This window comes from Macaca thibetana, chromosome 17 (genome assembly GCF_024542745.1).
Source record: "Macaca thibetana thibetana isolate TM-01 chromosome 17, ASM2454274v1, whole genome shotgun sequence".
In the NCBI taxonomy this organism is placed as follows: domain Eukaryota; kingdom Metazoa; phylum Chordata; class Mammalia; order Primates; family Cercopithecidae; genus Macaca; species Macaca thibetana.
Window position 1 is genome coordinate 38,647,599 of NC_065594.1, and position 18,425 is coordinate 38,666,023.

Sequence of the window (18,425 nt, forward strand, 5' to 3'; positions counted from 1 at the left end):
TGTCTCCCCAGTCAACCCCCAAATACCCTCTTCCTATGTTTAAATTCCACAGAAATATGGTGTGAATCTGCTTTGTTTCCTCAAGCCCTACACCTACACATACTACTGGAAAACAGCAGGTGCTCAGTAATTTTTTTTTCCACTCTCGTCACCCAAGCCTGGAATGCAGTGGCATGATCCCAGCTCACTGCAACCTCCGCCTCCCAGGTTCAAGAAATTCTCCTGACTCAGCCTCCCAAATAGCTGGGATTACAGGTGCCCGCCACTATGCCCGGCTAAGTTTTGTAATTTTAGTACAGATGGGATTTCGCCATGTTGGCCAGGCTGGTCTGGAATGCCTGACCTCAAGTGATCCACCCGCCTCGGCCTCCCAAAGTGCTGGGATTACAGGCTTGAGCTACCACGTCTGGCCAAATATTTTTTTAAATGAACATATTTTACAGGCAAAGATTAGGCTGGACACCAAAGCTCTTCATTTATGAATATACCTGTCAAATAAATTCCCTAATCCATTCTCAGTTTCTAATACTAGCCAAGGTAAGATTAAAGAAGGCTAAAATTAAAACCTCATTGTTTCAATCAGCAAATCTTTATGGAGCATTTCCTGCATGCTAAACAGTGTGTCTGGTAACAAGAGGCAAATTACACACATGAAGCCCTAGTTTCATGCCCACCATTAGTTTGCAGTCTATAGGACAGACTGGAAATGGCAAAATATGGAAAAATAAAGTTGAAATACAATAAAGTTTCTTTGTTTACTCATCATACTCCTTAGTTAAATGTCACTCAGTCTCACATCTCAGCAGTTAAGGTTGTTTTCTTTTAAATACTTGTATGGTCAAGGATTTCTGCATACTATAATCCAGCCACAGAAATCTCCAAAAAAGTAATAATCAGAGCAAATTCTTCTCCATATCATGAACCTCCAATTATAGTACGCAATTCTAGCTTTCAGAACACACACACACACACACACACATACATACATGACTACATATACATATATTCTTATGCAGAAATAATCATTCATTTTTTACACAGTAAAAACCCAAAACTGATCTACAATCTTTGTAGCTCTGAAATTCTCTGATTCTGACTGTTTAGGTATTTCATAACAACTTCTGCTTGAATTTTTTCAAGAATACTCTTGTTTAGCCACTTAATTCCGAGTTAGCATATGGCCTCCGAATAGACTGAAATCTCTCTTTTTAGGCACCACAATTAACATACGTGATATATTTCAGGTATATCTTCCTGGTTTTTGTTTTTTTAACAAGTCTGTCTCCCACCATGCAATAATCTGACAAGTTTAAATATGCCCAGTTTATAAAAATATATTTACATTGATTGTTAAATTTTGTTCACAATTATTTCTTAGAGGCACCAAAAATTAGCCCCATTTCAAAACTGACTTATGGAAACACCTATGGTACTGTTTGCATATAAAGTACAGGATACTCACTTCAATTTGAACTTCAGATAAATTTTTTTTTAGTGTGTGTCTAGAATTGAATATTTCTGGTTGTTCTGTACTTTTATTTGGTAAATATAGCAAAACTAACCTATAGGGTCCTACAATGACATTTCCAACAACAGAAAAACTGAATTAGTGGTATTTCTTACTATATCAAATAACATCAGCAAGTAAATATATAATGACAAAATTCAGGGTGAAACTCAGTCATATTAAATTAATAGTTTCTCACATGACAGTTCTCTTTCAGAAAACACCTTAGGTTTCTAAAAATTCTATGGGGGAAAAAAGCTTTTCTAAAGTCCCTGAGCAATGTACCACTCAGTAATAAATGCAAAAGGTACTATTGAGACTATATTTCTTCCTGCATATAAATATCAGGTATTCAGTTTGTACTTTAAGAAACTGTTGAGCTTTACCAGGCACAACGAAAAAAAATATTAAACTAAAAGAACACATTAATGACATCTGCCCTGTTGGTGTTCAAATAGATGAATTACCTCACAGGATTGCTGGTCAAAGACACTCGGAGAGACTCCAGGCATGTGACAAGTCTCTCATCTGCAGACCCCATTTTCAGCTCATGAATGAATTCCTGAGGTGAGATCTGTCGGCTTCTCTTAAGACTCCCCTATAAAATAAGTCAAAAAAATTTTTGATTAATACTGCATGGAGATTACCCATTAAAAAATAACAAGTTAATCCCCCTAACAGCATCACATAACTACTATAATTAGCACTATTTGGGCAGGGGTGGTAGATAATTTCCTTACTTCTGCCCAAAAATCTATAAATTCATAATCGGTGATATCCACAAAAGATATTAATATAACATCAGAAGGTGTGCAAATTGAAATAATTGCTTTCTCAAATGTAAAATGTCATGGAGAACAATTGTGTAATATAGAAAATATCTTAAAATACAGTAATATTTTTAGGCACACACAAAATAAAACTCAATATAAGAACTATCCTATTAAAATTAGTATTCTAAGCAGCACAGAAAAGGCTGTTAGGTATTAATTCATTCAACTACCATTATAAGCCTAGTTTTAGGCACTATAGACACGTGGATTAACAAAAAGTGAAGTCTGGAAGAAATGCAAGCAAGAAAATAATAATTTTCAGTACAATCTAGTTCCTGTAACACAGCACAAAGAGACTCACAGAAAGAACATCTAACTTGGCAGAACAGATCAGGGAAGCCTACATAACAGGGGTATATCTTCCTGGTTTTTCTTTTGTAAGTAGGCATTAGGCAGGCAAAGAATGAGAAAGGAATTAACTTTCAGACCAAAACATAATATGCACGTACACATGGAGAGAAAAACAAAAACATATGCAACTGAAGACAGAGGCCAGATCATGGAGTGATAAAGCACTACTATGCAACTAGCTCTCCTGGGGAGTTTTGGAAGGATCACTCCAGTGTGAAATATGAATTAGAAGAGTTAGAGTTCACTCATTATTCAACAAACATTAAGTACCTACTAAATACTGGGCACTGTTTTAAGTACTGAGAATAGAGCAGGGATGAAAGAAGAATAAAAGATTGAACTTCCTACCTACATGTAGCTTTACTACATATGGGGAGAAATAATAACTAAAATGCATTGCACTGTAAATAATACACACTGTAGAGAAGAAGAAAAGCAGGAAAGAGAATAAGTAGCATCATATGAGACACGCAATTTTAAACAGGATGGTCAAAGAAAGCCTCAGAGAGAAGACTTCAAAGGACTCAAACTTGAGTGTTTAAATAAAAAGTCTAAAGGAGATAAAACAGCTAACCATGCAGATATAGGAAAAAAACGCTATGATGGAGGGGACTGTAGGTTTTACAGTCCACTCAAAGAACTTGGACTTTTACTCTGAGATCAGAAGCAGAGAGATCTGTTGAGAAGGTATCTATACAGCCTAGATAGGAAATGATGAGGATGGTGAACTAACAATAAAGTTCTGAATTATATTATTTAAATTACAGATTCACCATCCAATGGCAGGAAATGAATTGTGTAAGTTCAAAAGAAGATCAGGTGAAGTGGCAGGAAATTAGGTGTTTTTCATGTTTTTTGTTTTTATTAATTTAATATAATGTTATTCAAGAAAACATTCCCAATAAAGCAAAACAAATTAGCACTGTAAAGAAGGGTTATTTTTATTCATGTCAATATCAAAGTAGTAATTTAATAAAGAAGAATTCAATGGTACAATCTCAGAAAATAAAAGGGGAAATGGTGAGAGCTATGAAAATGAACATCCAATTATTTTTATCACAGTCACTGATATCATTCAAAGAACATATTCGACTTGCACCAACACAGCACTTATCGATGTCTCTTTTTGCTCTGAATTACCAAAAGATTGATTGTTCAACAGAGAAAATTTGGACACAGAAAAGCAACAAGAACAAAGGTGCCTCAAAATAAGTACTACTAATATATTTCTACATAAAGCATTTTTCTCATAGAGTATTAATATATTTGCATATATTTATATTTTAAACCATATATGATATGGTTTGGCTGTGTCCCCACCCAAATCTCATCTTGAATAGTAGTTCCCATAATCCCTACAGGAGGTAACTGAATCATGAGAGCGTTTACCTCCATGCTGTTCTCGTGATACTCAGTGAGTTCTCACGAGATCTGATGGTTTTATAAGAAGCTTTTCCCCCACCTTCGCTGTCACTTCTTGCCTGCTGCCATATAAGATGTGACTTTGCTCCTCCTTTGCCTTCTGCCATGATTGTGAGGCCTCCCTAGCCATGTGAAACTGTGAGTACATTAAACCTTTTTATTTATAAATTACCTAGTCTCGGCCAGGCACAGTGGCTCATGCCTGTAATCCCAGCACTTTGGGAGGTCGAGGTGGGCGCATCACCTGAGGTCGGGAGTTCGAGACCAGCCTGACCAACGTGGAGAAACCCTGTCTCTGTTAAAAATACAAAACTAGCCAGGCATCGTGACACATGCCTATAATCCCAGCTACTCAGGAGGCTGAGGCAGGAGAATCGCTTGAACCTGGGAGGCAGAGGTTGCGGTGAGCTGAGATCGTGCCATTGCACTCCAGCCTGGGCAACAAGAGTGAAACTCCATCTCAAAAAATAAAAATAAGAGTAAAAATAAATAAATTACCCAGTCTCAGGTACATCTTATTAGCAGGGTGAGAACAAACTAATACAATATACTTTACTTATTTAAAACATCCTTTGATACCTATTGTTCTATAGGCTACTGTTATCTTTAGGCAACACTTCATGAACATATTCCAATGTCAGTACATAAGCCATAAAAAATACGACCTCTTCCTGCCTACAGACTATTGCATTACTTACTTAATTAGTCCCTGGCTCTTGGGCAAGTAGGTTGTTTACAATTTCTTGATACCATAAATTTTTCAAGTTTCCTGTGCATGCTGTCAGGCCAATATTTTTATCCAAAAATATAGCAGTAGAGGTTAACTAGATGATCTCTTGTAGCCCATTCCAAATTTATTTCCGAAAAACTTGCAATTCGGGTAGGATCGAAATAAACTACAACTGAATAAATAGATTTTTTTCTTCAACAATAAGTAAGCTCCATGTAGCAAATACTTTTTAAGTATGAGAATAACCAATAAGTGCACGTGGATAAGAATAAAAGTGGTATTAAAAGATAAAAAACAAAAACCACCTATCCTACATCTTAGCCCTGTCTCACAAAGACAGTAATTCCTAATTCCTTTAACAGTTTCTTCTGATAGTTACTTAATATGTCTAAATAATGTGCCTGATATTTTTAGATTTCTAAATATTCATTATTACCTTTGATTTGTATTATGAAAAATAAGGATTTTAATTATCTTAAAACATTGGAACCTCTTCTCTTCCATCTCCTGAATAGCAATAAACTCAATTGAATCAAAAGATGCCATTCCATGAAATGAGAGCTAACTGAATCCACATTTTATAAAGTCCTTACAGCTACATCCCTACAGAGATGAGTTCAGGCATCCAAAAATCTTTTTGCTTTAGTTCATTTTATTATCACTCAACAGGATATTATATGTCCCAATCATAAAATCACCCAATTACTGTAAGGATATGAACAGACACTTTTCAACAGAAGACATTCATGTGGCCAAAAAACATTTAAAAAGCTCATTATCACCGGCCATTAGAGAAATGCAAATCAAAACCAAAATGAGGTATCATCTCACGCCAGTTAGAATGGCGATCATTAAAAAGTCAGGAAACAACAGATGCTGGAGAGGATGTGGAGAAATAGGAACACTTTTACACTGTTGGTGGGAGTGTAAATAGTTCAACCATTGTGGAAGACAGTGTGGCGATTCCTCAAGGATCTAGAACTAGAAATATCATTTGACCCAGCGATCCCATTACTGAGTATATACCCAAAGGATTATAAGTCATTCTAATATAAAGACACATGCACACATATGTTTATTGCAGCACTGTTCACAATAGCAAAGACTTGGAGCCAACTCAAATGCCCATCAATGATAGACTGGATAAAGAAAATGTGGCACATATACACCATGGAATACTATGCAGCCATGAAAAAGAATGAGAAAACCAAACACCCCATGTTCTCACTCATAAGTTGGAGTTGAACAATGAGAACACATGGACACAGGGAGGGGAACCTCACATACCGGGGCTTTTCTGGGGTTGGGGGCTAGGAGAGGGATAGCATTAGGACAAATACCTAATGTAAATGATGGGTTGATGGGTGCAGGAAACACCATGCCATGTGTATACCTATGTAACAAACCTGCATGTTCTACACATGTATCCCAGAAATTTACATATTTTTTAAAAAAAAAAAGAAAAAAGGAAATACCTATAGATAAAACTACAATACATTTGTGGAGAGAAACTGAGGACAACCTATAAAAAAAAATGTCATACCATATTCATAGATCAGAAGACATAATTTTATTAAGAAATCCATTAAGTACATTTTCTGAAAAAAAAAAAAAACCCATAGATTCAATCAATGATTATTGTCAAAATCCCATCAAGTGTTTTGTAGAAATTGAGAAGTACATCCTAAAATTTATATGAAAATAAAGAAGAACTAAAATAGGAAAAACAATTGTGATAAAGAACAAAGTTGGGGGGCTTACATTATCTGATTTCAAGATTAACTATAAATCTATAGTAATCAAATTAGAGTGGTACATGCATCAATGGAATAGAGAGTCCAGAAATATAACATATCATCAACGATTTTCACAAAAGTTTCCAATGTAATTCAATGGCGGGAAGAAGAATCTCTTCAACAAATGGTACTAGAACAATTGGACTTTCATATGAAAGAAAGTGAACCTGGATCCTAGACCTAAAAGTAAAAGCTAAAACTATAAAACATCTATAAGAAAACAGGTAAAAATCCTCCCTGCCTTGGAGAAGGAAAAGATTTCTTAAATAGGACACAAAGAGTACTAGCTATAAAACCAAAATATTGTACCTCATTAAATTCAAAAGTCTCTTATTAAATTAGTTTCAGTAAGGAAATGAAAGGTAAGAACAAACCAGGAGAAAATATTTGCAATACAGTTAAGAACTGTATAGAGTCTGAGATTTCAACTTACATACAAGCTAAGTTAGCCTGTTACTATTTCACAGATGCTAGCAGAAAACACAAGACTCCTGGATTAGAGACAAAGGACTTTATTATGCATGTATTGGGTCCCTAACCCACCAAATCACAGGGGAACAATGCAGGGCCCATGGTGAATGCCTGCACATGCAGTGGATTGCATCATAAGAGAAGAACACTGAGCTTGGGGTACTCACCATTTTTATAATGAGCAGTAATAGGCATGCTCATTGTGCAGAGGGAGGCAAAACCTCGCCTCTCCAGGCTACTCACTGCAAATGCAACTCTGAAAATGGGATGAGTAAAGAGCAATCAAACTTTGCATTCTTGGAATAGCTAGCAAGATGTAGGGAAACTCAGGGCCCATGCAACACTGCCTCTCCCAATGATACATTTCATAAAGGACTAGTATTCAGAATAAAGAACTCCTATAACTCAATAGTAATAAGACAAAGAAATTAACAAACAAATTAAAAATTTCATAACAGAAGATATGTGAATGGCCAATAATCACATGAGGACATGTTCAAGATCACCTGTCAGCAGGGACGTTCAAATTGGAACCACAAATGAGGGAGTGCTACATAGTCCCTATAGTAGTCTCCTACAGTAGTGAGAATTTGATACTCCTGGAACTCTTCTGCACTACTGGTGGACATATAAAATGAAATACCCTGGAAAATGTTTGTTTCTTTTAAGTTAAATATACATTGCCCATATTACTCAGCAATTGCACAGTTAGGTGTTAAGTAGGAGGAAAAAAATGAAAAAATCTACAATGTATGGAATACCTTTATTCTTAACAGTCAAAATCTGAGAACAACCCAAGGATTCATCAACAAATTATAGTACAACCACAAAATGAAATACTATGCAGCAATAAAAAGAATTCACTATTGATAAATGCAACAAGACAAAGGAATCAAAAAAGTATGCTAGGTTGAAGTAGCCCAAACAAAATGTACACAGTAGATGGTTCTATTTATATGAAAAACCAAAACTAACCTGTCAATCTTTTCTCTGGGGCCATTACAATTCAGGCACAGAAGCAGAGCTATTAAATTTGGTGTGTTTGGCTGAAGGATGGGATAAAAAGGAGGCAACATTTTAAATAGGGCAGCAAGTAGATTTAACCAATAAACTAGGAAAGACAGACTAAATCCACTAGCTAACGATAATTACTTCAGCAATATTGAACTGTCCAACTTGAACAGTTTGTTGCCTCAAGGATTCTGCACTCCCACCTGAGAATCCTGCCTCTAACACACTCCCCCCTTACCCAAACCCTCACCACCACTACTACAAGCCTTACCCAGGCCTACTCCTAAACATTGGTTAGACCTGGGCTGAGAGTGACTTCCCACAGAAGGCCTCTCGTGAGCACACAACAAGTCCCTTCCCCCAATCTATGGGTTCATTTTTCATAACTCTTATTCTGTATTAAAATAACTTGCATTATTACTTATTATTTAAAGGATATATTGAACACCTATTGTGTGCCAAGTACTGTTTACATGATGTAGACACAGAAGTGAAATAAAAGTCAAAGATAAGTCCTAGGACTTTGGTCTATGCCAAAACATGGTACCATCTACTCAGATGGGGGAGATAGAATAAAGAGAGTGAGTGATGGGGAAGTAGCTATTTAAGAACCTCTAGAGAAAATATTATCTTTTGCTCTAAGAAAATAACGCTTGTGAGGCTCAGCGTGGTGGCTCATGCCTGTAATTCCAGCACTTTGGGAGGCTGGGGCAGGAAGATTGCTAGAGGCTAGGAGTTTAAAAATACACTGGGCAACATAGTGAGACTCTATCTCTACAAAAAACACTTTTCTTAATTAACCCAGCATGGTGGTGCATGCCTGTAGATCTAGATACTCAGGAGACTGAGGTTGGAAGATCACTTGAGCCCAGGAGTTTGAGGTTGCCATGAGCCATGATTGCACCACTGCACTCCAACCTAGGCAACAGAGCAAAACTGTGTCCCAAAAAAAGAAAAGACAGAAACAAAGAAAATATCACTTGTGCAGAGACTAGAATGAAGAGGAGAGGACATGGGAAACCTGAGAAAAAGCACTTCTAGCCAACAGAAGAGAAAATACACATTCCTTGTGGCAGGAATGAACTTGGCATATTTAGAAGACAGTGAGAAGACTCAGTGAACATGATAAGAGTTACAGATGACAAGGACTGATCCTGTAGGCAGGCAGCTGAAAAACTACAGCCTGAGTGTCAAATGTTTTTGTATGATCTTTGGGCTGAGAATGATTTTTACATTTTTCAAATGCTTATTAGAAAGAAGAGGAAAAGAATGAAGAGGAGGAGGAGGAAGTAGTGAGGAAATCAGAAGCAACAGCAACAGCAGATGCAACTGAGACCATATGTGACAAAGTCTCAAATATCTACTGTATGGCCATTTAAGAAAAAGTATGCCATCCCCTGATAGGATCTTATAAACTATGATAGGGACTTTAGGTTTTATTCTGAGTGGGATGGATAAGTATTGGAGAGCTCTGAGCATGGAAAGTATAAGATGAAATACACATTTTTTAAGGATTTTTCTAACTACTATATGGCAGCAGACTATACATGGCAAAACATGAAACAAGGTCAGTTAGAAGACTATGGCATTGTCTGGTCAAGAGTTGTTGGTAGCCTGGCATAAGATGCAGTGATAGAAAACATTAGATGTCTTCAATGTGAAAGTAAATTTTCAATGTACAGCAGACAGGAGGCTGATAGTTTATATGTAAGAGTGAAAAAAGGAAAATTTGAAGATGATGTCCAGGTTTTTGTTCTCAGCAAGTAAATGAATGATGTCTACTGATCACTGTGACCTTGAAAAGACCAGTTTTAGCGGTGGATTATGGATAAGCCTGATCATAAATTCAAGAAGAAAAGCAACAAGAATGGACAACTCTTAGATTTTCTGTAAAGGGGAGAAAAGAACTGGGTGCAGTGGCTAGAGGGAATGCTGGGGTATGATTTTGGAGGAGTGGGAAAAAATACATATATATATGGTAATGTTTGCATGCTGATGATAATGACCAAGTAAAGGAAACAAAACTGATGCAGGGAGGTAGGTACAGGCTCAGAAAAACAAACAAGCGGTCAGGTAAGGTGGCTCACGCCTGTAATCCCAACACTTTGGGAGTCTAAGACGGGTGGATCACCTGAAGTCAGGAGTTTGAGGCCAACCTGGCCAACATGGCGAAACCTTGTCTCTACTAAAAATACAAAAATTAGCCGGGCATGGTGGCACACGCCTGCAATCCCAGCTACTCGGGAGGCTGAGGCAGGACAATTTCTTGAACCTGGGAAGCAGAGGTTGCAATAAGCTGAGATCACACCATTGCACTCCAGCCTGGGCAACAAGAGAGAAACTCTGTCTCAAAAAAAAAAAAAAAAACAAGCAAACAAAAACCACTTGAGTAGATGACAGAGGATGTGCCCTACTACACAAGGGGAGAGACTGACCTTATATAGCTGCAAGAAAAGTTTATCACTGTAAAAAGAGCAAACGCAGAGTTTAAGGAAACAGATTCTGGTACACTGTCAGATCTGATGATTAGAAAGTGAGGTATGGCAGTTCTATTCTGATTACATCAACATTCTCAGTGAAAAAAGCAGCAATATAATCAACTAAAAGTGAGAACGCCAAGCTGAAGGTAGGAAATTGTTTTCAGGAAGTAAAGAAGTGCAATAAAAAGGGTCATGTGGTAGGATATCTGAGCACTGTTAAGGGCTTGCTTATTAACTGTGGTCATTCAAAAAAGACTAGTCAGTGTAGCAGCTACCTGCTTCCTCCCAGATGCGTGCTGTGCTGAGGTGCAGATGCAGAGGAGAGGGGGCAATTTAGTTTAACCAAGGGCAGGATTTGTATGAACAATGAGGCAAACGAACTGATGGTTTGTGTGAGAGTGAAGATCTGAGGGTGTTAAGTATATAAGGAGAGAAGTAAGGGCATGGCAGGAACAGGGAGGTGACGAACATGAAAAATGTAAAGTCAATGGGTCAGAATTGCCAATGGGGTTGCACAATTCTTAAAGTGAGGATACCAAGTAAATAGGAAAGATAGACAGTGCTCAGGAAAGCAAGTCTGTAAATCATATTTAGAAGTAGTATTTTACTGTCCCAGGTGGCTGAGACTGGGTGAAAAAACAAAGTTCACTAGGAGTGATAAAGTCAAGTAAATGAGAAAGTGGAATCTTGGACACATCACCAACGTGAATAATGAACTCATTAGGGATGATAGAAGTGGTAGTAGCATAAGGAAAAGCAATCAACTAGGTAGCCTAGTCGTCAAGGTATAAGAAGTCTGTCATACATGCCAGCATCTCTGTGTGATGCCATCTTCTCCACTAGAACAGGGCAGTGTCTGCTTCTGCCTAATTCATCACTGTATTACCAGTCCTTTGCAAAGTGAATGGCGTTCAGTGAATGAATAAGGTTATAATAAAATGGAAGGTACACATAGACTAAGGGTTAAAATAAGAAAAGAGCCAAGGTGGGCGGATCACCTGAGGTCAGGAGTTCGAGACCAGCCTGGCCAACACAGTGAAACCCTATCTCTACTAAAAATACAAAAATTAGCCAGATTTGGTAGGATCCATCTGTAGGCCCAGCTACTTGGGAGGCTGAGGCAGGAGAATCACTTGAACCCGGGAGGCAGAGGTTGTAGAGAGCCGAGATCATGCCACTGCACTCCAGCCGGGCGACAGAGCCAGACTCCATCTCAAAAGAATAAAAAAGAAATAATAGTAAGAAAGAAGAAGATAAGTCACACACAACCCTCAAATTAAACAAATAGGAAATAGACCAGAGAGACTATTTTTCAACACAATTAACTACCTTTTATTATATTACTATCCAAACACAGGTATAAAAGAAAGGAAATTGAGGGGAAAAATATTATATTACAAGAATAATCAGAAATACTCCTTTTAAGAACAGCTCTTGTATTTCATTTCACATAACTTCAAAGGAAGAGGGAAGTACAGGGAGGGGGGAAGGATACTCACAGCTGCATATCTTTAAGTCCATTAGCCATGAAGATGAAAATACTTAGAAAGCTTTATCCCCTGTGGTATCAAAACACATTAGTGAGATAAGGATGTCTGCCTGACATCACAAAAATTAGAAGGATATTTATCCAACATAATTTTTAAATCTTTTTAAATCCCTTAGCAAATTTTATTCTAAAATACCAAATGCAGGATAGAAAGAAAAGTACATAGATTCCTCTTATCATATTCTTTATTAAATGTATTCTAAGGTAGAAAAAGTAATATACCCTTTCCCATACTTATTTCCCTTACCGTTTCTGTTTGTCTAAAACTAAACACTCTTTCTTTTGCTAGGTAACTATTACAGGTAATAGTAACCCTCACCTTTGACCTGTCTTGAAAAGATTATTTTGTCCCTATCTAAATGACTACATTTCATCTCAGTTCAGGTGTAACATTTATTCAGTATATGTTCACTCACTATTCTATCTCACTGGTTTGCTTGCATAGAAATGGTATTTGGAATATCATTTCTATGACAAAATAAAAATACATTGAATTTCTAGTTACCAGTTGATTTTTGAAATAACCGAATGGTATTTATACAACCATGAAGAATCTACCATTTATTAATGATCAGATTTTTAAAATAAAAAAATGTTTAAAAAAAAAAAAACTAAATCTAAAATATCAACACACTCTGAAAGAAGATGATACAGCATAATGCCAATATCGATCAGGACAATGACCTTCTTTATCTGCCTAATAAAGTATCTAACATATGGTAGTTGCTTAAAGCAAAAGTTTGCCTAGAATATCTGTGATATCAAAGGAGTCAGAAATTATATTCTTAAACACTACTCCAATCACGGTAGACTGTTTTCCAACTCACTAAATGATATCTTATTTCTCCCAGATAATAGCCTATACCAAAATTCACTATGCAACATCTTCAACTGCTGGTGTTAGCTTAATCTTTAAATCACACTTAAACCTATAAAAAAAAAAAGCCAGTATTTTTTTTTAACATGAAGGCCTATAATATATAGTCTCTAGAGATTAAAATATTAAAATATCAGAGAACTATAATAGGTTGAACTTTAATTTTTATGTGAAGTTAGTTACTAGATTCTAGATCCTTCTCCATAACATTTACTTTGTAATTTTAAGCGAGTAAATTAAAGAAAACAGAAAAATGTTATCTACATAAAGCCTAAATAGTGAAAAAGCTTACGTTCTCATAGTGATAAGAAAGTTATATGCACTCTTGCATGGGTATATGTGTCTATCTCTATGCCTGTAAGTTTCTATTTAAGTCAATAAACATTAATTAACTGCCTCGGTTTTTCTTTGGTTTTGCAACTGCTGAATTCCCAGTACCTACTCAGGTGATGAGACTTGTGAAGAAGAATGAGATGATATGAAGTGTCAAGACTATTTAAAGAAATAGTTTGCACTGATAGGGACAATATTTTAAGAAAAGAGCAGAGTCAGCACAGTACAAAACAAGGGTAAGCACACTTGCCGCCAAGAGGATAATTATAATCTAAATTACTACCATGCATATTACTATTAAAATGCATTGCGACTATTTCCTTGCATTTTACAAATGATTTCAAGCATCTCTACTGTAACTGATCAACAGAAACTCTAAGCTGTCACTGCTGTATGAATAACTCATTTTCAGAACATATACAAACAGATCTCCAGTGCCAATAAAATCTGTTATTCACAGATAATTTTATGCAAACACATAGTAGAAACTATGAAAGTTGAAGAATATTGCAGAAAGGTGCATTCACCAACAAAATAAAGTTTAGCAAGGAATTCGTTTAAAGAGTTACTTGGCTTTTTAAACAAACATTTAACGAGTATCATTATGTGCCAAAGACTCTGCCTATAATTTGGAAGCTGGTTATAGGGTAAATTAAAAAGCTTAAAATTACCAACTCTGTTTTACCCAAAAAAAAGATAAAGGACAGAAAATATGCTACTTCCCTCCCTTTTCACTTCTAAAATATCTCTATAAAGAATAATTATAAGGATCTAATACCAATTTTAGACCCTTAGAAACTAACTTGAAATAACAGAAGAAATTTGACACACAACATTCTCTTATTATCCATCAATATTTAACCAGCATGACCTCTATTCTAATGGAAAAGCTTTCCTGCATTGGCCCATTGCCTTCAATAAGACAGTTGATTATTTAGACTATTTTACATATTTAAGAAGTGTTGCTTCAACTGTTGAATGCAGTACTCCAGTGTTCTAACACTTTTACCTGCTTACCGTGACCAGAACTGAAGTATTGTTTTAGCTCTTAAGCCTCAAAAAGGATATACTATACAGGTAACAGTCAACTGTTTCTTCCATAGCCAGAGAATACTAGTTTAAACAAACCATGATGAACCACATAATGGAGTAGCATGCAATTATAAGAAAAACAGACAATATCTCTATGAGCTGATAAAATCATATCCTAGAAATCATGTGTAATGGTAAAACATGCCAAAGAATATCTACAGTATATTACCTTAAGTTTATGAAAGAAAAAAATGAAAAAATACATGTATCTCTTCATTTGTGCAAAAAGACACAGGAAGGAACAAGGAACTAATACAATCATATACCTTCGGGGTGGATGGGAATATGGTAGAAAAGATGGGGAGAGAAAATTTCCAGAGAAGAAAGGGGGATGAGAGACTAAGTGACAATTTTTTTGCATAGTTATTTTTTGTGAAGTTCTGACTTTTTTAGAATAGTCCTCTTTGTATAGTTCTGACTTTTGGAACTATGTTAATGTTTCATATACTTGAAATGAGAAATATTAATATCAGAAAGAGAGGAAGGAAATCCTAAAAATCCAAACACAAAAAACCTAATTGTATTTCAAATGAATAATAATGTCTGAGAAATAAGAATATAAAAATATGGAAGGCTAGAATGAACCCTGTAATGTTAGACTCTAACTGAAGATTATCAACATGAACTTTGGGTTTTTGAATATATATATAATATACCTATATTATCTATTGTCTATTTTATATATGTGATATATATTATCTGCTATAATATCTATATATACAGAGAAAAGAGAGGAGAGAGAAGGAGAAATAGAGACAGAGAAAGGAGAGAGTTGGAGGGATAGAGATACATAGATATATATAGATGAAAAGAAAAATAAAGATGGGTATGTGTATACAAATATGTTTTTTCTATACATGGATCTACACATATTTCATATACACACATATACTCATGTACATATACACGTATCACATACATGTAAATACACACCCATATGTATTTGTGTGTATGTGCATTTATTTTATTTTATTTTATTTTTCCTAGCTCTGTCTATAAGGGCCCAGAAGATATACCATTAAAAGACCTAGCATCCAGATCTTGAATTCTAAATAACATTCTCCACTAAAAGGAACTAGGGGTCCTTGGAGAAATGCCTGACTCCAAGGCTGGGTGTAGAACAGTACCAAATGATCCTGGAAGACTGTGCAAGATAATGAGGAAGTATTCAAAGAATGATAGGGACAAAAAAGGAGAAAGGAACTAGCTTGAAGAGACTTCTACTGGCCAAATCTATTTGGGGGAGTGGGAAGAGATAGGGAGTTACTACTTAAACCATATGAAGTTTCCTTTTGGGTTGACAACAATGTGCTGGAACTAGATGGTAGTGCTATTGCATAACATTGTAAAGATATTAAATGCCACTGAACTATGCAATTTAAAATAATAAATTTTATATTATTTAAATTTTGCCCAATTAAAACAAGTTTTTCCTTCCTCCTAAGAACTTGAACAAGGCAAGGATGCTCACTTTCACCACTTCTATTCAACACTGTACCAGAAGTCCTAGCCAGAGCAATCAGGCAAGAGAAAGAAATAAAGGGCATTAAGAAGAAGTCGAATTATCTCTGTTTGTTGATGATGTGATCTTATACCTAGAAAACCCTAAAAACTACTCCAAAAGATTCCTAGATCTGATCAATGAATTCAGGTTACAAAATCACTGTACACAAATCAGTAGCACTGCCATATGCCAACAACAACCAAGCTGAGAATCAAATCAAGAACTCAATCCCTTTTAAAACTGCTACAAAAGAATAAAGTACCAAGGAATATACTTAACCAAGGAGGTGAAAGATCTCTACAAAGAGAACAACAAAACACTGCTTAAAGAAATCACAGACGACACAAATGGAAATAACATCTCACGTTCCTGAATTGAAAGAATCAACATCATGAAAACGACCATACTGCCTAAAGCAATCTACAGATTCAGTGCAAATTCCTATCAAGATAACAACCCCATTCTTCACAGAATTAGAAAAAGCATTCCTAAAATTTATATGGAACCAAAAAAGACCCTGAAGGGGATACCCAAAGCAATACTGAGCAAAAACAACAAATCTGCAGGCATCACATTCCAATTATACAACAGGGATATAGTAACCAAAACAGCATGGTACTGGTATAAAAGGAGATACATAGACCAAGGGAACGGCATAGAGAATGCAGGAATAAAGCCAAATACTTACAACCACTGATCATCAACAAAGCATACTAAAACATAAATTGGGGAAAGGACACCCTATTCAATAAATAGTGCTAAGAAAATTTGATAGCCACATGTAGAAGAATAAAACTGGATCCCTATCTCTCACCACATATAAAAATTAACTTAAAATAGATTAAAGACTTAATCTAAGACCTGAAATCATTAAAATTCTAAATGAAAACCTAGGAAAAACTCTTCTGGACACTGGCCCTGGCAAATAATTTATGAGTGAGACCCCAAAAGCAAATGCAACAAAAAACAAAAAAATAAATGGAACCTAATTAAACTTAAAAGCTTCTACATAACAAAAGAAATCATCAGTGTAAAGAGCCAACCTACAAAATGGGAGAAAATATATGCAAATTATGCATCTGACAAAGAAGTAATATCCAGAACTTAAAAGGAACTCAAATCAGCAAGAAAAAACAGGTAATTCCTTTAAAAAGTGGGCAAATGACAAGAATAGACACTTCTGACAAAAGAAGTCTCAAAAGAAGATATAAAAATGGACAAAAAAAATGAAAAATTGCTCATCACTAATCATCATGGAAATGCAAATTAAAACTATAATGAGGTACTGCCTTACTCAGCTAGAATGATCGTTATTAAAAAGCCAAATATAGCAGATGTTGGTATGGATGTGGTAAAAAGGGAACATTTATACACTGCTGGTGGGGATTTAAATTAGTACAACATTTATGGGAAAACAGTAGGGAGATTTCTCAAAGAACTAAAAGTAGATGTACCATTCAATGTAGCAGTTACACAAATCACTTTATCAAAAAGACACCAGGACGCATATGTTTATCACAGCACAATCCACAATTGCAAAGACATGGAACCAGTCTAACTGCCTACCAACTGGTGAGTGGATAAAGAAAATGTGGTGTGTATAGGTGTGTCGGGGTGTGTGTGTGTGTATACACACACACATATATACACACATACACATATACTGTAATACCACTTGGCCATAGAAAAAGAAGAAAATCATATCTTGCAGCAACTTGGATGGACCTGGAGGCCATGATTCTATGTAAGTAACTCAGGAACTGAAAACCAAATATTGCATGTTCTCATTTATAAGTTGGAGCTATGCTATGTGTACACAAAGGCATACAGAGTGGTATAATAAACCCTGGAGGATGAAAAATTACCTGTTGAGTACAATGTACACTATCCAGGTGACAAGTACACCAAATCCCAGACTTCACCACTATCCAACTCATACATGTAACCAAAACCACTTGTACCCCTAAAGCTGTTGAAATAAAATTAAAATTAAAAATATGAATTAGATTAAAAACTGTTAATATGATATGTGTAAAAAGTATGATTTACATGTTCTATATATGTATTATATGTTCAGTAAAAATTTTTTAATGGTTAAAAAACTAAAAAATAAAAAGTTTTAAAAAACATTTATAAAATAGAAAAAAACTAATGTGTAGTGTTAGAAGCCAAGAGAGAAGCTGTCTTGAAGAGGAGAAAGGGTAGTGACTGAAACATTTGGGTTTATGGGCATTATTCTATTTCCCCAGCTAGATACTGATTACATGGGTGTGTTTAGTCATTGATAATTTATCAAGTGGTATCCTTAAGATTTATAGATTTTACTGTATAAACATAATCTAAAAGTACTAGACAACTATTTTTAAATTTACAAATGTTTCATGCTTTATGCTGTTTATAAGGTACATTCAAATCAAATTCTTCTGAAATCCTTAATTCAAGTTTTTAAACATGCCATTTAAAATACTT

At 35.6% G+C, this 18,425-nt stretch overlaps 1 protein-coding gene across 2 annotated transcripts in view; it reads right to left on the bottom strand.

Moving 5' to 3' along the window:
* The window catches only part of DIAPH3 (diaphanous related formin 3), a 496,891-nt gene that overhangs the window by 370,229 nt on the left and 108,237 nt on the right, over window positions 1-18,425 (bottom strand). For both annotated transcript variants that reach the window (XM_050766531.1, XM_050766532.1), the window contains one exon: window positions 1,975-2,105. In XM_050766531.1, coding sequence (XP_050622488.1) covers window positions 1,975-2,105 — 131 coding nt within the window. The remainder of the gene's footprint in view (window positions 1-1,974; window positions 2,106-18,425) is intronic.